The 22,253-nt window shown below is 49.2% G+C and overlaps 9 protein-coding genes across 9 annotated transcripts; 3 read left to right on the forward strand and 6 right to left on the reverse strand.

Moving 5' to 3' along the window:
- Positions 1 to 164: 164 nt before the first annotated feature.
- On the reverse strand, positions 165 to 2,074 carry LOC120948940 (uncharacterized). Its single transcript, XM_040365818.2, has 3 exons — positions 1,622 to 2,074; positions 1,257 to 1,565; positions 165 to 1,197 (listed from the first exon to the last, which is right to left on the reverse strand). Exons 1-3 carry the CDS (start codon positions 2,072 to 2,074, stop codon positions 334 to 336), a joined length of 1,626 nt encoding a protein of 541 aa, XP_040221752.2. The 3' UTR covers positions 165 to 333.
- Positions 2,075 to 2,204: 130 nt separating this feature from the next.
- On the forward strand, positions 2,205 to 4,784 carry LOC120948938 (GATOR complex protein WDR24). Its single transcript, XM_040365817.2, has 2 exons — positions 2,205 to 2,312; positions 2,393 to 4,784. Exons 1-2 carry the CDS (start codon positions 2,207 to 2,209, stop codon positions 4,696 to 4,698), a joined length of 2,412 nt encoding a protein of 803 aa, XP_040221751.2. The 5' UTR covers positions 2,205 to 2,206; the 3' UTR covers positions 4,699 to 4,784.
- Positions 4,785 to 4,849: 65 nt separating this feature from the next.
- On the reverse strand, positions 4,850 to 9,906 carry LOC120948936 (uncharacterized). Its single transcript, XM_040365815.2, has 5 exons — positions 9,292 to 9,906; positions 7,580 to 8,423; positions 7,101 to 7,496; positions 6,842 to 7,033; positions 4,850 to 6,744 (listed from the first exon to the last, which is right to left on the reverse strand). Exons 1-5 carry the CDS (start codon positions 9,303 to 9,305, stop codon positions 4,912 to 4,914), a joined length of 3,279 nt encoding a protein of 1,092 aa, XP_040221749.2. The 5' UTR covers positions 9,306 to 9,906; the 3' UTR covers positions 4,850 to 4,911.
- On the reverse strand, positions 9,877 to 11,478 carry LOC120948943 (opsin-1-like). The gene is made up of 2 exons (XM_040365823.2): positions 10,539 to 11,478; positions 9,877 to 10,441 (listed from the first exon to the last, which is right to left on the reverse strand). The coding sequence occupies exons 1-2, from the start codon at positions 11,250 to 11,252 to the stop codon at positions 10,037 to 10,039; spliced, it is 1,119 nt and encodes a 372-aa protein (XP_040221757.1). The 5' UTR covers positions 11,253 to 11,478; the 3' UTR covers positions 9,877 to 10,036.
- A 1,706-nt stretch (positions 11,479 to 13,184) lies between these two features.
- On the reverse strand, positions 13,185 to 15,148 carry LOC120948942 (ceropsin-like). Its single transcript, XM_040365822.2, has 2 exons — positions 13,869 to 15,148; positions 13,185 to 13,802 (listed from the first exon to the last, which is right to left on the reverse strand). The coding sequence occupies exons 1-2, from the start codon at positions 14,601 to 14,603 to the stop codon at positions 13,401 to 13,403; spliced, it is 1,137 nt and encodes a 378-aa protein (XP_040221756.2). The 5' UTR covers positions 14,604 to 15,148; the 3' UTR covers positions 13,185 to 13,400.
- A 14-nt stretch (positions 15,149 to 15,162) lies between these two features.
- Positions 15,163 to 15,830, forward strand: LOC120948950 (uncharacterized). Its single transcript, XM_040365831.2, has 2 exons — positions 15,163 to 15,452; positions 15,532 to 15,830. Exons 1-2 carry the CDS (start codon positions 15,281 to 15,283, stop codon positions 15,828 to 15,830), a joined length of 471 nt encoding a protein of 156 aa, XP_040221765.2. The 5' UTR covers positions 15,163 to 15,280.
- Positions 15,828 to 17,270, reverse strand: LOC120948944 (opsin-1-like). The gene is made up of 2 exons (XM_040365824.2): positions 17,127 to 17,270; positions 15,828 to 17,030 (listed from the first exon to the last, which is right to left on the reverse strand). The coding sequence occupies exon 2, from the start codon at positions 17,021 to 17,023 to the stop codon at positions 15,911 to 15,913; it is 1,113 nt and encodes a 370-aa protein (XP_040221758.1). The 5' UTR covers positions 17,024 to 17,030; positions 17,127 to 17,270; the 3' UTR covers positions 15,828 to 15,910.
- Positions 17,271 to 18,115: 845 nt separating this feature from the next.
- On the forward strand, positions 18,116 to 19,580 carry LOC120948945 (opsin-1-like). The gene is made up of 2 exons (XM_040365825.2): positions 18,116 to 18,257; positions 18,340 to 19,580. Exon 2 carries the CDS (start codon positions 18,342 to 18,344, stop codon positions 19,452 to 19,454), a length of 1,113 nt encoding a protein of 370 aa, XP_040221759.1. The 5' UTR covers positions 18,116 to 18,257; positions 18,340 to 18,341; the 3' UTR covers positions 19,455 to 19,580.
- Positions 19,581 to 19,628: 48 nt separating this feature from the next.
- On the reverse strand, positions 19,629 to 22,253 carry LOC120948937 (cilium assembly protein DZIP1L). Its single transcript, XM_040365816.2, has 2 exons — positions 22,151 to 22,253; positions 19,629 to 22,072 (listed from the first exon to the last, which is right to left on the reverse strand). Exons 1-2 carry the CDS (start codon positions 22,251 to 22,253, stop codon positions 19,629 to 19,631), a joined length of 2,547 nt encoding a protein of 848 aa, XP_040221750.2.

Raw genomic sequence — 22,253 nt, forward strand, 5'->3', positions numbered from 1 at the left:
CAGGTGGAATTTTCCATTTGTCAAAAAAGAAAAAAATCGAGAATCGGGTAAAATTTGAGCTAACATAAATAAAGCCCATCAAATAAACGGAATGAGCGAGCAAATGAACAAATCTGTGTATAATTTCATTCGAATGGATTGGTATTTGACCGTAACCAATCGAATATATTTAATAAATTAAACAATAGTTTATTCCTGAGATGGTCGAACGTTGGATCGGATCAGCTGAATGGCGGTATTTGTTAAACAGAATACAGCTGACACTGTTGTACGTGTGCGCGTTTGTTTTTTAAATCCTATTTTGTATTTTGAACAGGATGTGAGTATTTTTCTTCAACCGAAGCGCTTTCGTTTGGCTTGTTGGTAGTTGGCGAAGGATGATGAGGAAGATTGTGCAGAAGCTGAAAAATGACGTGGTTTGCGAACCGAACTGGACGGCTGTTGCAATCCAGGCGTCGATTTCAGTTCCAGTAATCCATTTTGCACGATAGTTCCGGTAGAAGACTTTTTCCATTGCACCACTCGTACGGTGCCTTTGCAACCGTCGATGTGGTTAGCGAACAGTTTACGTTTAATTCGTTCCTGACAAATTGGACACTGCATCTCGTATGCATCACGCGTGAACGCGATTGTCCGCTCAAACTGTGCGATGAACGTATCCGCGGTGGCTGTACTAGCGGATGTTTCAGCAGACTCCTCGTTATCAAGGACAACTGTATCGAGGATGGTGGTGGAAATTACTTTTGGTACATCGCACGTTAAATCGATCGACTCCTTGGGGGGCAGTTTCGTTTTGAACCTGCAGCGAATGTTCTCGGGCTTCGGAAGCATATACCTCACGTTGACGGCATAGCGCGTGCATACTTCACCGTTAGCTATTTTGCTCATTTCATAAATTTTATAAAACGTTCCGCCACAGCTATCGGCATGCTCTTTCCACCACTCATTTTGTAATCCAGGAGGGCCCTCAGTCGAGCGCACAATCCCAAAGAAGGGCCCATAGTTGTGGCAGATACCCGTGCAGCGATACCACTCGTTCCTGCAGGTCAGACTCGTGTTGTGTAGTTTGTGGTTAAAGGAAATATTCGTCTGCAGCATTCTGTTGAGGAATGTCATGATTTTACGGAAGTTTCCACCATGTCCATTGTTGGGTTCTTTGATACCGTCTATTTTAAGCAAGGCGTGTATCATTTCATGCTAAAATATGACGAAAAAGTGTTAATCCAGTGCGGATAAACGGAATAGCTTACACATACAAGAATTATACTGATGATTTCGATACGGGGCCGTAATGTAAGCAGTGGTCCGTTCAGTGCGATTAAATATCTGCCTTGATCGTCATTGAAATTCCTGTTCGTGAGTGAGTTGCCCATTGCGTCGGACCACATAATGTCAATTTTTTTCTTCTGTAATCGAGACTGAAAGAACAGTGCATCGAATTTGTTAAAAATCGCTCGAATGTCGGGCAGCAGCACATCGATGAATTTCCACTCAAAGTTGTTCTCCATGTCCACGTAAATCTGCAGCTCGTCTATGAAATATTCGTTGCTGTTCAGATCCGAGGTCTGAAAGATTTAAAATCATTACAACACGGGCACAAACGTGTTGACCGGTTCTTTACCTTTGCCTTAAAAAGTTGTGGCTCCTGAACAGTGTGTACATAGTTGATTCCGCTTTGCACGGTGGATGATTGTTTTGGCTTTTGTTTTGGTGTATCTGCGGATGCAGCTGTGGCTTGTAATATAACATCGTCATCGCTATCGGAAAGCAAATCAACGGATTCGGCTTGGTACTGCGCTTGAAGTTGCACCGCCAGCAGACGATCCCGTTCAATAGAATCGACTTTTAACTCATCATCCTCGCCAGAACTTATGTCGATCGATTCTTTGTCAAACTGCTGTTGCAATCTTATGGCAATTAGGTGGTCTTCGGCCTCGTTTGCCATGATTTTCCAGCTGAAGAACGCTTTTGCAAAGGGAGCACTTTTCTGTAGCCGGTCAGAAAACGCAATGCACAAACAAATATTCGCCTGCCACTGGCAACTGACAGTTAAAAAGGCGCAAACAGCTGTCATCTGCCACAGAGCGACGATTGCCAATTGGAAAAGAAACGAAACAATAACAAACCACTGTGTGAATTTTCTTGGTGCTTATCGACGAATTTTGATAAGCTTGCGTATAAATAGTTTCATGTGTGTAGCACAAAAATGGGGGATGTTAAAACATGTTCCATTCGCATATGCCAAGACGGACACGCCAATGCTTTGGCGTTGAACAGAGAATGCACTCAAATCGCCGTAGCAGGCCGTAGCTGTGAGTATAGGAGGCGGAAGATCCCGTGCAATGGTTTGCGGGGAGCCAGATATTAAACCTATTTAACTTGTGCATTCCAGTACTGAAGGTGTTCTCGATCGAAAACGATGGATTCACGGAGGTATGTAATATGCGTGGCGGGAAGAACCAAAATCTAAGCTACTCCTCCAACGATGTGGCATGGAGTGCGCTGGATTCAAACATACTCGCAACCGCGGCAACGAATGGTGTCGTGTCGGTGTGGGACTTGTCGCGTTTCGGTCGCCAAAAGCAGCTGCTAGTGTACAATGAGCACGAGCGTACGGCGCACTCGGTGGCTTTCCACGGAACGGAAGCAAATCTTTTGATATCCGGATCGCAAGATGGCACCATCAAGTGTTTCGATCTGCGCACGGACAAATCGGCCATCAACACGTACTTCAGCAATTCGGAAAGCGTGCGGGACGTAAAGTTCAGTCCGCATGCGCCCAACACGTTTGCTGCTGTGTCCGAGAACGGCACGGTACAGCTGTGGGACATCCGCCGGAATGACCGATGCACGGCCCAGTTTACGGCCCACAGTGGACCAATCTACACCTGCGATTGGCATCCGAATCAGTCCTGGCTGGCGACGGGAAGCCGCGATAAGCAGATCAAAGTTTGGAACACGAACCCCAAGAACTCATCGCACGAAAGTGCGAAAAACGTTTCCCTCGAGTACACTATACATACGATCGCGGTGGTTGGCAGGATACGATGGCGTCCGGACAAGATGTTTCACATTGCAAGCTGTGCGTTGGTGGTCGACAACAGCATCTACATCTGGGACCTTCGCCGACCGTACATTCCGTATGCTTCGTTTAACGAGCATTCGAATGTTACCACAGGCATAGCGTTCAAGGGTAACGATCGGCACGTGCTACTGTCCACCAGCAAGGACTCGACGATATTTAAGCACGTATTCAAGGATGCGGCACGGCCGGCAATGAAGGCTAATCCGCAAGGGGCCAACTTTAACTACAAGGGCGATTTGCTGTACGCGTACGAGATGAAGCTTATTCCGCCGCCACCGCCCTCCAGCTTGCTTAGCCAGGGAACGGCCCTGTTGGGTTCGCGTCAAAAAACGCCTCCGTCGGCGGAACAGTTCCATCTGGCCAAATCGAATCTGTCCAACTTTTCGACCAAAACTATCAACGTGAATGCGAAGGACATGACCAAAACATCGCTCCTAAAGGACTACCTGGCACTGAAGGGATGCGCCAAAGAGTACATTCTGACCGGTGCGTCTCTGGCGGAGATTTGTAGCCACAATGCGGCAGTTGCGAAAAAGTATGGCAAATCGAATGTTAGCTTTCTGTGGAATTTTATTAGCCAACTGTACGCGTACAGTTCCATCGCCAACATGAAGCTGGAGCAACGCAATTCGAACGCAATAGCTCATGGCAGCGGTCGTCTGATGGCGCAAAACTCCAACCAATCGAGCACGGGACGAAGCGAAGATCGGGCGATGGGTAGCGGCCCCAGCACTGGCCCGGCAAATGTCGCAAATAACAGCAGCACTGACGATTTCCTCGAGTTTGCAAACAGCAAAACCGCCCACGAAACGCACGGCTTGGGGCAGCTGCTATCGGTGGACATTGAACCGGACAAGTGCGATTTCGTGTTCGGCGAGACGGAGCTAACGTTCGATTCGGTCGACTGTATAAAAGGCTTTCGGGATGGATTTCTTTACACCGGTCCGCACGACCTGGTGAAAGACTACACCTTCCCATCGTCGAATCTAATGAACGCGCACGAGTTGCATCAAACGCAGCCTCGCAAGCATCTAATGGCTGAAAAATCGCTCGAAACTTCACCACCACCGAATACGGCGCCGACCTTCCTAAAAATCTCCGACCACAACCCATCCCCGCCGATCTGGGAACCGCACCAGGTGCTGGCTGACTGTTTGACGTTGCAGACGGAAATCGGTGACGTGCAGACATCGTCCTGCATTCTAATGGCACTCGGGGAGCGCAGACATAGCTTGCAGATAGACGAGAGCTTCCAGGAGAACTGGCTGCTGTCGTACATCGAGCTGCTTCACCGGCATCAGCTCTGGAACGAGGCATCGCAGGTGATCAACATCAGCTGGATCCGATCGGTGTCGGAGATGAACCAGCAGTCGACGACCATGTACACGAGCTGTGGCCAATGTTCGAAGCAACTGGTTGGATCGGTGGGATGGTATTGCGCACGCTGTAAGTCTACTCAAAGCTCGAAGTGCAGCGTTTGCAATGGGGTCGTTCGCGGCCTGTACGCCTGGTGCCAGGGATGCTCGCATGGAGGCCATCTGGAGCATATGAAGCATTGGTTTGCAAACAACTCCAAGTGTCCGCGGTGTGGACATTTGTGTGAGTACGAATAGGCGAACCTGCGAACCAAGAACTGCGACTGTACAGCGAATGTGCAATGAGTGTAAGGTAATAAAACAATCCAAATACAAATACTATACACATTACTACAGTAAAACTTCTCCAGCTGCATAAATTAGATCGAATCGAATAATAACAAATTACTACAGTAAAGCTTCTCCAGCTGCATAAATTAGATCGAAATCGGAAAATGTAATCCATCTGTGCTACATATCCGTCGATTCGTCACTTGAGCTTAAATGAAATCCGGCATTGCTGAGTCCAGCTTCGCGAGCGACATGATGTTCTACGCCTTCTCCGGCACACGAGGAGGACAGCTTGGTGGTGCTGTTGAAAAGTTTGCGATCCGTCAATATACCGGCCCCGCCACCATTCGCAGCAGCAATTGCGCCAATACTGGGCTGAGACTCCTTCCCGAGAGCTTTAAGATCGTGTGCGCTAGTTACGTGACGCACAGGACGATTCGCTTGCGCGTGCGAGTCATGCGCTTTATCCTGATAGCGGTGAAGAAATTCTTCAAACTTTTTGTTACTTTCGGAACCTTGGAAATCGAACTGATGTGATGGGGGTGGCCGTTTTGCTCGTGCACGGACTGGGCGAGTCATTGGTTGGGTTTTGTGAACCGGGTGCTTTAAATCGGCGTTTACATGCAACGTTTGCTTTCCGCTAGATACCTTTCGCTCCGGCTTTGGGCCAACGGCGCTCACGACAGGAAGGACGTGCGATGACACTTGATTTCTTGATGGTTGCGGCTGCGTCATGCTGTGCTGTGATTCAACGGCTTCAACGGTAGGAATTGAGTCGGATATTTTCCTAAACACCTGCACCGGATGGGCATGATCGTGCGTGTCTTCCAGCGTATAGGAGGTCCATGACGAGTTGCGACTCATTCCAGAATGGTTGTGAGAGTGTTGAGAATTGAACGATGCACGCGAGAAGTCGGATGCGGTCGTGTTTCGCGACGATTGGGACATTTGTCGTGGCACCAGTGAGATACGTCGTGCCCGATCGATATCATCCTTCAAGGGGTAGGGTTTTGGTGGGATCGGTGGCGGCACCGGGTGCATGCTGGCAGTGGAAACCTTTGGCCCCAGCCGGGGTGGTACAGGCGCTTCTTGGTCTATTGTCGTGGACGTTTTTTTGCCCGCCAGAAAGTACGTTTCAATCTCCTGCAGCGATTTGCCCTCCGTTTCGGGAAGCACTTTGTAAAGGATCATGGCTCCGACGATCGTTACTAGCGAGTAGATCCAAAAGGTCCCCGGTAAGGTGAATACAGCCAGCATCTTGAGGAACGTCTTGTTGGCGATAAACCCGAAGATGTACGCTATGCCGCCGGCCAGCCCGGACCCACCGCTGCGCACGTTCGGCGCAAAGAGCTCTCCTATCAGTATCCACGGTATCAATCGAATGCCAATATGCGTCAGAAAGGCACTGCCGAGCAGCAGGGTCAGCGGGATCCAGACGTACTTGTTCTTGTTCACGTGCGGCAACGGCACGAACACTTCTCTCGGGATAGCGGATTTAACGTACTCTCCGTAACTGATCGTGATGTTAATTGGATCGTTCAGGCTATCATTAAGGTAGTAGTTGGTGAAGCTCTGCGCGGCATACACAATGCCACTGTCCAGCGTATGGTTGGCTGTGCCGTTGATCGCTTCTGCACGCAAGGATGCGTTGCTGTTGGCTAATTGCGTTTCGATCTGCGTTAGATTGATCGGCGGGTGCACCGTGCTGTTACGATGCCACTCCGCTATTACCTCTTTGGACTGCAATGGTATGACCGTGATGTCCGCCTTGATGGAGGACACATTTGCAACCACGTTTTGTACGGCGGCACCAGGGATGTCGTTCAGAAAGTAGGCATAGCTGGCCGCTCCGAAGAAGCAGATGGCACATCCAATAGTCGAGATGAACACGAGCGGTCGCTTGCCGGTACGGTGCACCAGAAACACGCAGAACAGTGTCCCAATCAGCTCGGTCAGTCCCAGCAGACAAGTCGCGTAATATTTGTTGATGGGCGCTTTCAGAGTGTGAAAGATCTAATTGAGAATGTCAACATACAGGGATGGTGGGGCGTTAGTGTAGTGCGTGAGGGTAACCTTTGAAAGATGCTAAAAAATGGTTAAGGCCACCTACCTGGACGGCGTAGGTTTGAAGTGTCGTCATGCCGGAAAAGTGTCCGATGAAGAAACACAGCAAAATAATACCGAACGGTTGCAGGAAGGCCCGCTGCGTGTAGAGCCGCGCCTTATCCACGATCGTGAAATCCTTCTGCAGTTCCGCGTCCGTTGCCATTTGACGCTCTATCTCCTCGAACTCGTGCGCAACCTGCGGCACAAGGAAGCGGCTAATGAACGTACCCCGGACTCTGGTGCGATCGTGCAATCCTGCTTACCTGTTCTTTCGATGTCCAGCCGCGTAGCCAAGCAAGGGCTGCCTTTGAATCCTCGAGTCGTCCCTTGCTGGCCAGCCAAACGGGACTCTCTGGGATGAAACATAGCGCCACCACGGCCAGTACGGGCACGACGGCACTGATCAGTGCGACCGTGCGCCACTTCATGAAGCTGCCCATGAGAAACTCGAGCAAAACGCCCAATATGACGCAGGTGGAACCGGTAGCGGCCAGCATACCCCGGTACCGAGGTTCCGTAATCTCAGCGACGTACGTCAGCACAGGAGCTTCACCGAGCCCTCCACTAAGGCCGGCCAGTGCGAGTCCTACGTACAGGAACGTTACATCACTAGCGTAATGGAACAGCAGCCAGGCGACGAAGATGGGGATGTTAATGAGCTACGGTGGAGGAGGAAAAGAGCGCTGCTAGCATTAGCCACGGCTTGTGAACAGCCGGTCGAAGCGATCCCGTCCGTACGTACCTGCATTGCGCGCCGTCGGCCAATCGGTTGGGCGAGCATGCCGGAAAAAATGCTGCCCAACGGCACACAGATCAAGTTGATGGAACTTAGCCACGAAATCTGCTCCCGGCTCAGCGTAACGTCCCGCTCGAGGGCGGGCTCGCGCCCATCGCCACCCTGAATGGCGGGAATTACTATCGTAGGGAAGCCCAACGTCATGCCATACCCCAGCAGTAGCACATTTTTCGCACCCACAGCACAGGCCTGCGCTAGCAGAGGTTTCCATCCCGCAGCCGGTGCTGGTTCCGCCTGCTTGGACACATCCGCGCAACGGTCATACGCCACCGTCTCATCGTCGGGCATTTCCGCAATACACTTTACGTCGCGTTTTATGTAATCGATGGGCGAGAACACGGTCGCGGGATGCGTTTCGGCCAGCTGCGTACGATACTGCTGTGATAGCTCGCGATGATGATCGCTGGTGCAGCTGCTCGCGGTGCTCGTCTTGCGGATGGCCAACCCGTACGGATCGGGATCTTGGAACTGTTCGCCGACAAACTTTAGCTTCTCCTTGCGTTTGCCATAGTTGGTTTTCCGCACGGCCAGCTGGTAGGGATCGGGATCTTCAAACTTTTCCCCAGTAAACACCACCTTCGTTCGTTTGCGCTTCCTTTTGCTGCGCTGCTTGCGATGGTGCGAGCAGCACGCGCTGGGTTTGCGGTTCTGTTGGATTTCCACCTCGACCCGGAGCAGCTTCGCGACGGTTTGCGATAGTTTGGTGAACGTTCGCTCGGTACGATCGTCGGCACTGTGAGTCGACTGGTGCTGCTGCTGCTGCTGCTGCTGCTTTCGGCAACTGCTGTCGCTGCGGAAGTTTTGCGAATCGGTTAACACCAGTTTGCTATTGCCCAAACGATCGATCGGCCAATAGATCGCTTACAGGGTCGCTCAATGCAGGGAGGGGGGACAGGAGATAGGGGATAGGGTGGACAAATTTGTGTGTACGATCGATTAGCGAGCCGTTCCGGGTGAAGGTGTAAATAGGGAAACCGTGGTAACTCGTGCAAAGAGTGAGGTAAGCGCAGCAAGTTGCGATCTTCATTTGTGTTTACCTGGTTCTATTACTATATTTTTTCGATTTTATTACACTCATCAAAGATTCTGTACATTCCGAAAACACTGCTAGTTGTCAAATGGATTTTCTAGTGATACGGTCTGACTGTTTAGAAGCGCTTTTTTAAACAATCTCGATCGATATGAAACGATATGAATCACTTTTTCTGCTAACCGATGTCAGTTTCCACAGATTTTGCTACGGTGTTTGAGTTTACATTTAATTTTTATCTATTTACCTATTCTGGTCCTAGTCAGTAGGGAGGTTTGAAATCAAAATCAGTCTACCTTTTAATATAACCGTTAATTAACGGCCTAACAACATGCTGTTCGTGGGTATGAAGCTCTTTTCATACATGGGATTGAGTTGACTATATTTTGTTTTGAGTTTATTTCAATAATTTACAGTTAAGAAGCGAAAGATCTCACTACGATTGTAAAATGTGTCCATTATCCATTCAAACGAGCTTTCCAGTCGGTTTAAACGTTTTCTGCGCATGTCGCTTTTGAACTTTGGCGGTATTTCGTATGGACCCCGTCATGCAAAACCCAACCAACACAGTATGTATATAACCGTCTGGCGTGGAATTTTCCTCTCGCTAAGCATTACACACACTCACCTTGCTTCCACCATGGTGCGAACCGGTATAATATTTTATTCACTCAATTCCGTGACGCAGGCGAACGCGTTTTTGCTGCTACTGTACTATTGTTCGTTATTTTTAGACTTTTTGAAAGCGAAGAAAAATCAACAAAGGCTAAATGAAACAGATCAACAAACTGAATGGACGCAGAAAAAGTTCCGTTTTGTGGGTGACACGGTTCTGGAACGGACTTCATGGATGGGCAGGTTACGCGCGACTGTCCCACGCGAAAGCACACCGTACAAAACGGGCACGATCGCTCGTCGATCGCGATCATTGCTAGTTAGTTGATCTGAATTCTGGGATTTTACAGTGCGCCACGTTTGCATGTGTTGTTGGGCACGGCGTGCACGGCCAGTGTGCAATCGTAAACGTTGGCATTTTATTGACCAAACGGGGAAGCTTTCAGGCCAGCGCTGCTGGTTGTTTGAATAATTTCCCCCTTCCCCGGGGATTTTGCTGGGATTTTTCTACAATCGCGGGAATGTTTTGTAGCGCTAATGGTATTGGTGGGTGAGTGGCCTAGACAAACAAAAGACATCACACACAAACACACAAACATTGCGTATTGATTCTAGAGCTTTTATTAATTAAATAAAATTTGCATTCAAAAAGAAAATACAAATTTTGCGTTTGAAGTAGTTCAACGTCAGCGTAAGATGAGGTCCGTATTTCTCTTTGCAAGGCTGTCGCAAGCCGCCCCTATCGCCACCGAACCGGTTTAGGCCGCTGGCTTTTCCTCCGAAACACCGGTGGCAGCCGATGCAACCGACTGTCCATCGTCGCTGTTGTCCTGGCAGGACAGCGACGGGAACTTCTGGTACAGGGCAGCACGGTACTTCGGATGGCTGATGCCGTACACGATCGGGTTGTAGACGGCATTGGCCTTGGCGAACAGCGAGCCCCAGATGGTGGCCAGCGGGCTGATCGGGGCAGCCTTGAAGATTCCGGTGTAGTTGATGACCAGATACGGCGTCCAGGCCATGAACCAGAGCGAGATGGTGACCAGGGCGACCTTGGCCAGCTTCATCTCGGTGCTGGTGTTCTGGGCTTCCTGCGAGCGCAGCGAGGCGACGTTCATCTTCTTGGCCTGCTCGCGCATGTTCTTCTCGTGGGCCGATACAGCCTAGATGGGTAGGAAAGAGGAGTGTAAGTCGCGTGTAATGTGTGTGTTGTGCGGTGGCGGTGACTGTATCTTGCTTAATCCTGCTCCGTGCCCTTACCTGGATGATGTAGATGTACGAGTAGATGATGCTGAACAGAGGCAGGTAGTACACGAAGCCAGAGTAGATCAGAATGTATGATCGGCTGGTGAAATCCTGCGACAGATAGTCAGTTCCGCAAGCGGTCATGTTGCCCTCCGGCACGTATCGGTTCCATCCGAACAGAGGAGCCAACGTCCAGAGCAGAGAGAACGCCCAGATGCCCAGAATGCGCAGCAGGGCACCGTTGTTGGTCATCGGCTTGCCGGCGAGACCCTTCACGATGACGTTGTAACGGTCAAAGGCAATCATAGTCATGGTCCAGATCGAGGCACAGCCGAACAGCGATCCAAGCATGGCGTAGAGCTCGCAGGCGAACGGGCCAAAGACCCAGGTCTCGTGCCAGCAGTTGATCACCATCGGAGGGGCCATGGTAAACATCATCAGGAAATCGGAGAAGGCCAGATTGACCACCAGCAGGTTGGAGGGGGTTCGGAGTGCCTTGGTATTGGTGAAGATGTAGATAACGCAACCGTTGCCGATGATGGAAACGACGCCAAGGACAAAGATGGCAAAGCCCAGGATCGAGTGCCACAGCGGGTTCATGGGCGGGAACTGGTACCAGTGAGCGTCCACCATGTGGAGCATCTCTGGCGGTACCTTATCGACGACGGTGACATTGCTGACGACCGTCTGCGTCCAGGCGCTGAAGTGCGGCTCTGCGAAGGCTGCCATCTCGGTTTCTCTGCGCTGACAGTTTCCTACAACAAGACACAAAGGCGTGCGATTGTCCACTGACTAGCGTGGTTGGGCCACACCGTACACTGTTCACTGGGTGTTTGGGATGAGCTGAAGAAAATCGCTTTTCAGGGCGAACTACTCCAAGCTTCCTGTAGCTACTTGAGAACTCTACTCAACTGATCACCGGTGTTGTACCAAGGAACAACTCGTCCTTCTGCCGGGTGCGGCAAGCTTTTATAGCGCGAAAAATTGGGCAGACCGCGCTGTACTAATTTGATTAGTTCCCTTTTTTGTGGCGGGTTTTTTTTGTTTTGGAACGGCAGTACCGCGAACACACTGCCACACGTATTCATAATTTGGAAAACGCTAATCCTTAACGTAATAATTTCGTCCAGTTTTGGTGCTTCTGGCAGCTTATGCGCTTCGTGGTGTTGCCGATGGGCCGGTGCCTAGCACGAGCGACGGATTATACGTCACGGGAAATTGAATTGTGCTTGCAATGTGCATAGCCGCTTCGAGGAATTGGCAATGCACGTGTTCCACATAACACATAGCGTTTCAGAAACTTTCGGCTGCTAAATTGATGGCCGAAAAGTGCACCCTGTTCTGACAGTACCAGCAAAGAGCATTCTAAACGTAAGAATAATGGATTTTTTGGAACAAAATGGACAAATGATAACATTCAGTGATACGATTGTAATTGCAATAAAGTTGTTTAATTTTTTTGTTTGGGGGAAAACGTGGGATAAATTCTGAAAAACATTAATTTAAACAAGCATTTCACTGTTTGCTAATACCAGGATTCATCGCAAGGGCTACTATTTATCATCTTGAGACGGAAATTTAGCAAGTGTGAGCTGTTCTTTTCGCCGGTCTCGTGGTACAGTCGTCCACTCGAACGATTTACCAACATGCCTTTCATGGGTTCAAGTCCCAAATGGACCTTGCCCCCATACAATGGGACGAACTGACTGTCCTACTATGGGGGTAAATCATTAAGTCACTAAAAGCCAAGCTCACTCACAAGTGGTTTAGGTAGGCCTTGACTGCGAACGGTTGTTGTGCAAAAGAAGAAGAGAAACCCTGTCCATTAAGTAGGCCGAGATGATCACGTTGATCGTTGGTGTTAAAGAGATATCAATATTTAATGGTTTCGTCTTCGAAATTATTTTGTAATTTTAATAGTAGTAGTAGTAGTAGTAGTAGTAGTAGTAGTAGTAGTAGTAGTAGTAGTAGTAGTGGTACAATATATTGGTTTCGTTTATGATATTTTGATAACACTGTGCAATTACATAAAGGGTCTGTATTTAAACTTTCATTATCATTATTTTTCTAACTTCTCTAGTGGTATTTTTGATTATTTTTTTGCTTTTATTTGTTTTAATTCCTCGGGAATAGTTCATAAAAATCCGTTGCAAATCTCAACTCTTATTCTGACTAATTGGTGTACCTATAGTATAGTAGGAAAGTTCTTCCTACGTAGGGGTCGTCCTTGGTTCTTTCGGAACTTGAACACCTATGACGGGGTTGTGCTTCGACTTCTTCTTCTACTTAGCGTAACGTTCTACGCGTATAATACAATGCCTAAATGGATTTGTACCTTAGCTGAATGGTACCGTGATACTATTCAATTTTGCATCATGGTACTACAGTAAAGACAAATTTTAATTACTAAAATTAACGATTTAATTCTTCTTCTATTTGGCGTAACCTTCCTACGCGGACATACCGGCGGCTTTCGACAATTAATCCATTGCCACGCAGCAGCTAGATAGTCAATCCTTGTGCTACGGGAGGCTGGTCCATTGGAGACATGAACTCATCATGACGGGCTTGCTATTGATTCGTTCGTTATGACGATTGTACCACGGGGACTGTCACATCAACGACATAAAGGAGCCTTTTTTGTTCCTAGAGACAAGACCGAATATTAAACGAACCAAATCAATCAGCAGTCGCGGTGTAGAACACATGAATTTTATGTAATTTATTTGTCAAATTTTAGCGTAGTGCTTGTAAATACTGCATGTTCACAACATTATCACAATGAATTTCAAACCATTTAAGAATTTTATTTCGCTGACCCTTCCCAGCCATGATGATGCAGGTGGCCTTCTTTCCATTGACCTGCCAGAGATTGGCTTAGGTTTCGCATTGATCGGCAGCAGTCGTACAGGAGGCTACGGAGTTCTGATCGGTAGCGTTCTCCTTACGCAGTTGCAGCGCGGGGAAGCGCTTGTACAGAGCGGCCCTATATTTGGGATGACTAATGCCGTACACTATCGGATTGTAGACGGCATTCGCCTTGGCAAATACCGAGCCCCAAATCGTTTGGAGCGGGCTGATGGGGCTGGAATCGATTATGCCGGCGTAGTTAATGACGAGATACGGTGTCCAGGCCATGAACCAGAGCGTGATGGTGACGAGTGCTACTTTGGCCAGCTTAATTTCTGCATTCGTTTTGGACGCATCCGATGACCGCAGGGAGGCCACATTCATTTTTTTCGCTTGCTCCCGCATATTCCGTTCGTGGGCAGAAACAGCCTGGACCGGGAAAGAATAGCAAGTTTAGCCCAAAGTTATTTGGAGTTTGACGGCAGCATCCCTTACCTTTAGAATGTAGGTATAGCAGTAGATGATGAGCAGCAATGGCAACCAGTACACGAACACGGAATACGCGTAGATGTAGGACACGCTGATCCAATCCTTCGAGAGATAGTCCGTACCGCAAGCACTCATGTTGCCTTCCGGTACGTAGCGATTCCAGCCAAACAGTGGAGCCAGCGTCCAGACAAGCGAGTTTGCCCAAACGAACAGGATGCGCATCACCGAACCGACGTACGTGAGCGGTTTGGCGGACAAGCCCTTCACGATCACGGTGTACCGATCGAAGGCGATCATCGTCATGCTCCAGATGGAAACGCAGCCCGACAGTGAACCGAACATTCCGTATATTTCGCACATGAGCGGACCGAACACCCACGTCTCGTGGTAGGAGTTAATGATAAGCGGTGGTGCCATCGTAAACATCATCATGAAATCGGCGAAAGCCAGATTGATCACCATCAGGTTCGATGGCGTGCGGAGGCCTTTGGTCGAGGAGAAGATCAAAATTACGCATCCGTTTCCCACGATGGAGATGAGCGCCAGCAGTCCAATGGTGGTGGCCAGTGCCGCGTGCCACTTTGTCTCCAACGGCGGAAACTGATACCAGTACGTGTCAACGAGATGGAGCATCTCTGGGGGCACTTTGTCCACCACGGTCAAATTTGCCACCGAGATCGTCCAGGTCAGTGCTTGTGGGCTCTTTGGACCGAAGATGCCCACAGGTCTATGGTCCATCATGGTGATGGTGCAGTTCGTTCGTCTTCGCGGGGGAGCAGAGGGACGCAAACACACGCACAGACTCGTTGGAATGGAATGTAGTTAAAACTCTTCGGCACTGGTGTCACTATCTGAGATCGAGGGTACTGAGCGACTCAATCTGGCCATCGTATCGTTGTATCATATTTATAGAGCTAAGAACGATAGTTGCGGATGGCAAGTGATCGCCGTAATTGAATTAGGCAAAGGTAATAAAACTTCTCAGATTGACAGGTCTTAGAACGGCTTAGAGGAAGAGATTAGCGCTGCGACGGTGGTCGGGAGGGGGTGGCTTGGGCCTGGTTAAGCCCTGCTGCCCTGTGTTGCGTCAATGGCCAGCGTTAGTAATGATTGCTTCCCTGATTGTTATGATGCGTTATGATTGTTTCTGTCTGTCTCTTGTCTTGGCTTCATAGTGCGAATCACAGTCAAACAGTTATGGATCACTGGGAAACAGTGGTTCAGTGGATGGCTTGGGCCCGATTGGCCGATACCCAGTAGCCGTATTAGTTGTACGCAAAACACGCAATTCATTGCACGCACGTCTGCGCAAAAGCCGGTAGTGCGATTAGTGACAGACGATATTTTGTACCGCTCATACCATCATAGCAACCCGTTGGTGGTAACCGTTGTTTGGATAGTGCGCTGGGCGATGTACCATGGCGTTTGCAGGCAATATTCAGACGGGCCGGAAAAACTGTGCTTCAACGCAGTTTCCATTCAAATTTAGTGCAGAACAGGCGGCTGGGCTCGTGGAGGACAGTAATGAGGATCCTTTCTGTACGGAGTATGATAACAATTTTGTGCCTTTCAACAATTACACCAAACCAGGTATTGGGAACGTCACAAGTTGAGACCCTTACTAAGTGCGCCGAATTGAGTCAAAGGTTGTGCTTCGTTTCCGTTCCAGTCCTGCGGCGGGATCAGCTGAGGGAGGTGTACAAGGAAAAGTTGTCGCGAATTTTGACGAAAAATGCGAACGAACAACTGGAAACCATCCACCGGCAGGAGGAGGAGCGGAAACAGCTGAGAAAACGGAAGAATTATTATATGGCAAAAGAAACTGGGCAGGATCCGCAGTACAGTCTGCAGCGAACGGATGATGTGGTAACGTTCTGGAGCTACCGTGGCCGGCGGAATGCTAATCATCGCCGCAATAACGATTTCACTAAACCGCAGGAGGATAAATTGGATGTGCAGTTTGAATAAATTGCAGGCGCTTTGATGTGCATTTCATTGCCTTGCTTGCTTTGCTTCTTTATTGCATATTATTACAAACTCGTCAGGATCTAAGCTTTCTCGTCCGAGGCCTGGGTGGCACCCGACGCAACCGACTGGCCATCGTCGACTGGTGCATCCTGGCACGATAGCGACGGGAACTTCTGGTACAGGGCAGCGCGATACTTCGGATGGCTGATGCCGTACACGATCGGGTTGTAGACGGCGTTGGCCTTGGCGAACAGCGAGCCCCAGATGGTGGCCAGCGGGCTGATCGGGGCAGCCTTGAAGATTCCGGTGAAGTTGATGACCAGATACGGCGTCCAGGCCATGAACCAGAGCGAGATGGTGACCAGGGCGACCTTGGCCAGCTTCATCTCGGTGCTAGTGTTCTGGGCTTCCTGCGTACGCAGCGAGGCGACGTTCATCTTCTTGGCCTGCTCGCGCATGTTCTTCTCGTGAGCGGACACAGCCTTCAGGATGAAGGTGTACGAGTAGATGATGGTCAGCAGCGGCAGCCAGTACACGAAGATGGCGTAGATGATGATGTACGAGCGGCTCAGCCACGTCTGGGTCAGGTAGTCGGTTCCGCAGGCGGTCATGTTGCCCTCCGGCACGTATCGGTTCCATCCGAACAGCGGGGCCAGAGTCCAGAACAGCGCGAACACCCACACGCCCAGAATGCGCAGCAGGGCACCGTTGTTGGTCATCGGCTTGCCCGCGAGACCCTTCACGATGACGTTGTAACGGTCAAAGGCAATCATCGTCATGGTCCAGATCGAGGCACAGCCGAACAGCGATCCCAGCATGGCGTACAGCTCGCACGCGAAAGGCCCAAAGGTCCAGGTCTCGTGCCAGCAGTTGATCACCATCGGCGGGCCCATCGTGAACATCATGAAGAAATCGGAGAAGGCCAGATTGACCACCAGCAAGTTGGAGGGGGTTCGGAGTGACTTGGTGTTGGTGAAGATGTACATCACACAACCGTTACCGGTCATCGAGATCATTCCGAGCATGAAGATGGCAAAACCTAGGATCGAGTGCCACAGCGGGTTCATGGGCGGGAACTGGTTCCAGTGGGGATGCACCATGTGGAGCATCTCTGGTGGGACCTTATCCACCACCGACATGTTGCCACCGCTCTGCGTCCAGGCATCGAAGTGAGGTTCCACAAACGCAGCCATTGCTAATCTGTATAATCGTTGCAATATATTGGAAGAAACATTCACCGGAACAATCAAGGTTCGGTTAGAATAATTATTGACGCTGAATGTTAGTAATACTTACATTGGGAAAACGGTAGATGTTGTTTTGGTTTAGCTTTAAACAATATATTTAAGCTGAAGAAAATCGTTGTTACACGAACTACTTCAGCTACACAGCTAAAAGAATGTTTCCCTCTGGAATTCCCTGCACCAACTCGAGCATTTCTATGCACTTGGTCAACTATTTATACTGGTCCCCAGAATGCAGTTCCTTCTGTACGCGATGCAATTAGTAATTGAATTATGTTAAAGGGTTTACCATCGTTTCAAGCATCAAGCAAAAGAAAACAGAACTTAACGTAAAAGAATTGCATCGTTCGGAACCGGCTTCTTTGGACTGGCAACGTGACTTGTGTATAAATAGTTAGAAAAGTCACAAAGTAAAATAATGTTACAAAAGTGCTAAAAGACAAATGTGTACGTAACTTCTATGTTGACATTGGTAGTAAATTACATTGCTTAGAATTAACTTAGACACTTAAAACACATTCAACTTATTCTTTGGAAAGGCAATAAGTTAAACATCGTTTAAAGAAATGGACGATGTTTTATACTAATTTATAGCCTGCAAATAAGAATGTAGAAATGCTAGAAATCAAGTAAGCCATGAGAAAAATTCCTTCTCATCTCATTGCATTCAGACACCAAGAGCGTTGGGATCAATCAGCTTAGCGATCGATGGATCGATCTCTGTTTGCTAGGATTAAAGATTTGATTCCAATATCGGGGCGATGGTAAGCAACATGTGGAAAAATTCCATTTCAATGCCAAGGTCACCTGTCCCCATCCAACCAACCAATGATGGAAGAGTTTACTCATTATCGATACCTTGTTTCCGATACGAAGTGGGTCAACTTCTTACCCATTCCGATGGGATGGCGTTTGCGTTCCTTTGCGCCACAGCGCCTTAAGTCAATTTGTAAGCGGTAAAGGGGTAATTCAATTAGAATTTCGGACACTCGTGGGGAAGCAGCTTTCTTCTATATAAACCTACAATAACTGAACAATGGGCGTAGTCAATGTTTTGGCGCAGAGCAGTTAAGTTTGTGTGAGGAAAGTAGGAAATATTGAAGTAGTTCGATTTCGATCGATTTTCTTCAGTGAACTGTGTCGCAGATAGAAGGATTCAATTTTTAGTATTTGCGCATTTGAGGTACAAATCATTCCACAAGCATCCAAAAAGGTATCAAAATTGGGCATAGTGATGCTAAAAACCGAAGTTTTAATCTTTCCAGACATGGCTGCGTTTGTGGAACCTCACTTCGATGCCTGGACGCAGAGCGGTGGCAACATGTCGGTGGTGGACAAGGTCCCACCAGAGATGCTCCACATGGTGCATCCCCACTGGAATCAGTTCCCGCCCATGAACCCGCTGTGGCACTCGATCCTTGGTTTTGCCATCTTCATGCTCGGAATGATCTCGATGACCGGTAACGGTTGTGTGATGTACATCTTCACCAACACCAAGTCACTCCGAACCCCCTCCAACTTGCTGGTGGTCAATCTGGCCTTCTCCGATTTCTTCATGATGTTCACGATGGGCCCGCCGATGGTGATCAACTGCTGGCACGAGACCTGGACCTTTGGGCCGTTCGCGTGCGAGCTGTACGCCATGCTGGGATCGCTGTTCGGCTGTGCCTCGATCTGGACCATGACGATGATTGCCTTTGACCGTTACAACGTCATCGTGAAGGGTCTCGCGGGCAAGCCGATGACCAACAACGGTGCCCTGCTGCGCATTCTGGGCGTGTGGGTGTTCGCGCTGTTCTGGACTCTGGCCCCGCTGTTCGGATGGAACCGATACGTGCCGGAGGGCAACATGACCGCCTGTGGAACCGACTACCTGACCCAGACGTGGCTGAGCCGCTCGTACATCATCATCTACGCCATCTTCGTGTACTGGCTGCCGCTGCTGACCATCATCTACTCGTACACCTTCATCCTGAAGGCTGTGTCCGCTCACGAGAAGAACATGCGCGAGCAGGCCAAGAAGATGAACGTCGCCTCGCTGCGTACGCAGGAAGCCCAGAACACCAGCACCGAGATGAAGCTGGCCAAGGTCGCCCTGGTCACCATCTCGCTCTGGTTCATGGCCTGGACGCCGTATCTGGTCATCAACTTCACCGGAATCTTCAAGGCTGCCCCGATCAGCCCGCTGGCCACCATCTGGGGCTCGCTGTTCGCCAAGGCCAACGCCGTCTACAACCCGATCGTGTACGGCATCAGCCATCCGAAGTACCGTGCTGCCCTGTACCAGAAGTTCCCGTCGCTATCGTGCCAGGATGCACCAGTCGACGATGGCCAGTCGGTTGCGTCGGGTGCCACCCAGGCCTCGGACGAGAAGGCGTAAGAAACAGAGCGGAAGTGAAAGCTACTGAAACCACGTGATATCAAGTTGGAAGAAAGATGTACTGAGGAAAGTAATTTCCAAGCGGACGGTAACAATCGAACGAGATGCAAACGAGAGAATAGAAAATTATAAACAACATGCAAAAAACGTTTTATTGCGTACCTTTGTGTGCTATTATTTGTCTTCATCGAAGCTGCTAATGTTCCAATCGGATTCGTCGTCCACCTTCGATACCGAATGTGCAGTAGGTTTTTGATGTGATCGTGCATATTCCTCTGCTGCGGGCCCGGGATGTCCTGCACTTACTACGGATGTGCCAACGGTTCTGGTATAATCTTCCTTGTCCAAATTAAATAACACACGTTTCTTGGGGATCGGTTTGAGTGTTGAAACACTGTCAATTGTTTCATTGTTGCTGGAAGGGATGGTTTCCTCCACCGTTGATTCTTGCACGCGGTCGGGCGTCTTTGCTGCCGGTTGTATCGTTTTAATGGGTGTGTGTAGCAAACGTTCAACCTGCTGATCGTAGCTGGAAATGGAGGCGCGCTTCGAAGGGTTCGGCGTGATGGTTAACTCTTCCTGTCCGGACATAGCCGTCACATCTGCATGTACCGTAATAATGTCGTCATCGGTAAGCCTTATGGTCGGTCTGTACGGTGGCGCGCTGGATCCGCCCGTAAAGATCGCTTTGCTTTTGAACACGTTCATATCGGCATGATGTTGTACTGCCCCAGTGTCCGGAAGATGTAGCTTTTGCTTCGAAGGAAGTAACTCCATCGCAGAAGATGTTTTCAGGCGAGGTTTGATCACGGGCCCCCTAGCGGAAGGGAAATGTTTCTCTCTGCCCATGACGATGGGTTTATCATGTGCCGTCGTTTTCATTTGGCCCGATTCCTTCGTCTGAGAACCGTCTCCAATTTTAGCACGTGCCAATTGCTCAACCCTGGAAAGCAGTTGGTTACGGGTGACGAAAAAGTGACCGTGCTTTTGCTTTTGCACATCCCGCCGGTCCGCTAAAGCTTTGCAAGCGGCATTTAAATTCTCGCCAAACAGTTGCTTCGATCTCGGATCAACTCCGATCGCTTTCAAGCGTGCTCGAAACTGGCTCAAAATTTGTTTTTTGGGCGAAATGAGTAAAGCTTGGCTGGAAGATTGCGCTTGCGGCTTGGCTTCTGTGACTTGCGATGGTTTTTGCGATGTTGCTACCAAGGGTGAACTTTTCACGACCAGCTGGTGGTGTGTCTTGAGAGTTTCAACGTTGGTGTCTTCAAGTTCTTCATCACTTTCCGCTTGTTCGGACTCGGAAGAGATCGTTTGCGTGTTATGTTTAACGTAGTCTTCCTTCTGCTGCACAGGATCCTCGGCTACGGATACACTTTCTATGACAACCGTTGGAAGAGTGACTGTTTTTAAATGAGTCAAGCTATGTGGCGTGCCAAGGTCTGTGTGTCCGGTGCTGCTATCATTTTGAATTTCTTTACGCTCTATGGCACGTGCTTCCCGGAGCAGTTTTTCCAGCTGCTCCACTTTTTGTGTGTAAACCTTCTCGAACGACACGATCGCTTCCTGGGCCTGCCTTTGACTGGTTTCGTATATCTTTTCCAACTCATGATACCGTTCCTTCCAGATACCGCCACTCTCGTCTACCACCACCGGTGTGGGAGTATTTCGTTCGGACTTTTCGATCGTTTGAATGACATCCACCAGATTTCTTTTCACGGTTTCAATTTCCTGGTTAAGCGTTTGTCTTTCCCCCGTTTTCCAACTTTCGAAAAGACGCCTTTGCTCGTCCAAAAACGATTCAAGATCGGATTTCGATATAAAGTCACCGGCTGGCGCTCGTTCCTTTCGTTGCTCATCAGTAGCCGATTCTTCCGACTGTGGCATGGTTTCTGTCTGAGTTTGGGCCACCTTCTCGTCGTTTGAATCTTTATCATCCGTCAGGTTGCTTTGTATTGCCACACTGTGGAGTACTTTGGCCGGTGGTCTGTCGGTCGCACTGCTGCTATCTTCCGAGCAAACCCGACAGCGATGGTGCTTGCTGCGATGGAGGTGAAGGTCCTTCTCGGTGGCATTTAGCCGCTCCTTCAGTTGTTTCACTTCCAGTTCGAGTTTTATGGTGTTTATCAAGTTGGTATCGGTAGTAGCGGGTTTACGCTCGAATGTAGGCTCTGCCGTTCGCGGAACATTGCTGGCATGCTTCCGTACCATGTGCGCATTCAACAGTTCTGAGCTGATGAAATTTTTCGTACACTTTGTGCATGGATAAATTTGCTGCGCGTGCTGATGATGTTCCATGGTTTCGGCACGTTGTAGCTTTCTCTGGAGCTGGGTCACCTCTTCGCTACGCTTCTTGTTCATTTTTTCGAGTCGCGCATTTTCATCCTGCAATGTTTGTATGGTGTTTCTAATTTCCAACACTGTTTCGTCCAGAAACTGTTTGCAAAACAACAGATACTGTATGCTAAATTGAGCAAGAACAAAGTACTTCCCAATCGCTGGATCGAGAATTCGGTTGCTTAACACGTTTCCAATAGGGACTTCGGATATGTGTGGAATGAATTCGTCCAGTTTTTCGTAATCTTTGTCACTCACAATGCCATAGGGATCGATGGATGCTGTGAATGGATGAAATCAGTACGAGTTAGTGTCGAGAGAAAGGACGAGCCAGGGACAACCGCGACGGACAAGCGTACCTATGAACCGCCAATCGATGCAATGTCCTACCGACAGCTCACGAATAGTAAATCCGGCTTCCCTTGCGATTTTCGGAAAATTGTGATGCCATTTGTATGACAT

The sequence above is a fragment of the Anopheles coluzzii genome, chromosome 2 (assembly GCF_943734685.1).
Source record: "Anopheles coluzzii chromosome 2, AcolN3, whole genome shotgun sequence".
In the NCBI taxonomy this organism is placed as follows: Eukaryota; Metazoa; Arthropoda; class Insecta; order Diptera; family Culicidae; genus Anopheles; species Anopheles coluzzii.

Bases quoted from the DNA above. Each gene is read 5' to 3' on its own strand.
- LOC120948944 (XM_040365824.2), bottom strand. From the start codon at position 17,023: ATGGCTGCGTTTGTGGAACCTCACTTCGATGCCTGGACGCAGAGCGGT.
- LOC120948942 (XM_040365822.2), bottom strand. From the start codon at position 14,603: ATGATGGACCATAGACCTGTGGGCATCTTCGGTCCAAAGAGCCCACAA. The intron at 13,803-13,868 runs GTAAGGGATGCT...TTCCCGGTCCAG, and splicing joins GCTATACCTACATTCTAAAG to GCTGTTTCTGCCCACGAACG.
- LOC120948937 (XM_040365816.2), bottom strand. From the start codon at position 22,253: ATGTCATACAAATGGCATCACAATTTTCCGAAAATCGCAAGGGAAGCC. The intron at 22,073-22,150 runs GTACGCTTGTCC...ATCCATTCACAG, and splicing joins CATCGATTGGCGGTTCATAG to CATCCATCGATCCCTATGGC.
- LOC120948940 (XM_040365818.2), bottom strand. From the start codon at position 2,074: ATGACAGCTGTTTGCGCCTTTTTAACTGTCAGTTGCCAGTGGCAGGCG. The intron at 1,566-1,621 runs GTAAAGAACCGG...TAAATCTTTCAG, and splicing joins CACAACTTTTTAAGGCAAAG to ACCTCGGATCTGAACAGCAA. The intron at 1,198-1,256 runs GTATGTGTAAGC...GTCATATTTTAG, and splicing joins AAATCATCAGTATAATTCTT to CATGAAATGATACACGCCTT.
- LOC120948938 (XM_040365817.2), top strand. From the start codon at position 2,207: ATGGGGGATGTTAAAACATGTTCCATTCGCATATGCCAAGACGGACAC. The intron at 2,313-2,392 runs GTGAGTATAGGA...TGTGCATTCCAG, and splicing joins CGCCGTAGCAGGCCGTAGCT to TACTGAAGGTGTTCTCGATC.
- LOC120948936 (XM_040365815.2), bottom strand. The intron at 7,497-7,579 runs GTACGTACGGAC...CCTCCACCGTAG, and splicing joins GCCGACGGCGCGCAATGCAG to CTCATTAACATCCCCATCTT. The intron at 7,034-7,100 runs GTAAGCAGGATT...CTTGTGCCGCAG, and splicing joins GCTGGACATCGAAAGAACAG to GTTGCGCACGAGTTCGAGGA.
- LOC120948945 (XM_040365825.2), top strand. From the start codon at position 18,342: ATGGCTGCGTTTGTGGAACCTCACTTCGATGCCTGGACGCAGAGCGGT.
- LOC120948943 (XM_040365823.2), bottom strand. From the start codon at position 11,252: ATGGCAGCCTTCGCAGAGCCGCACTTCAGCGCCTGGACGCAGACGGTC. The intron at 10,442-10,538 runs GTAAGGGCACGG...CTACCCATCTAG, and splicing joins CGTACATCTACATCATCCAG to GCTGTATCGGCCCACGAGAA.
- LOC120948950 (XM_040365831.2), top strand. From the start codon at position 15,281: ATGGCGTTTGCAGGCAATATTCAGACGGGCCGGAAAAACTGTGCTTCA. The intron at 15,453-15,531 runs GTATTGGGAACG...TTTCCGTTCCAG, and splicing joins CAACAATTACACCAAACCAG to TCCTGCGGCGGGATCAGCTG.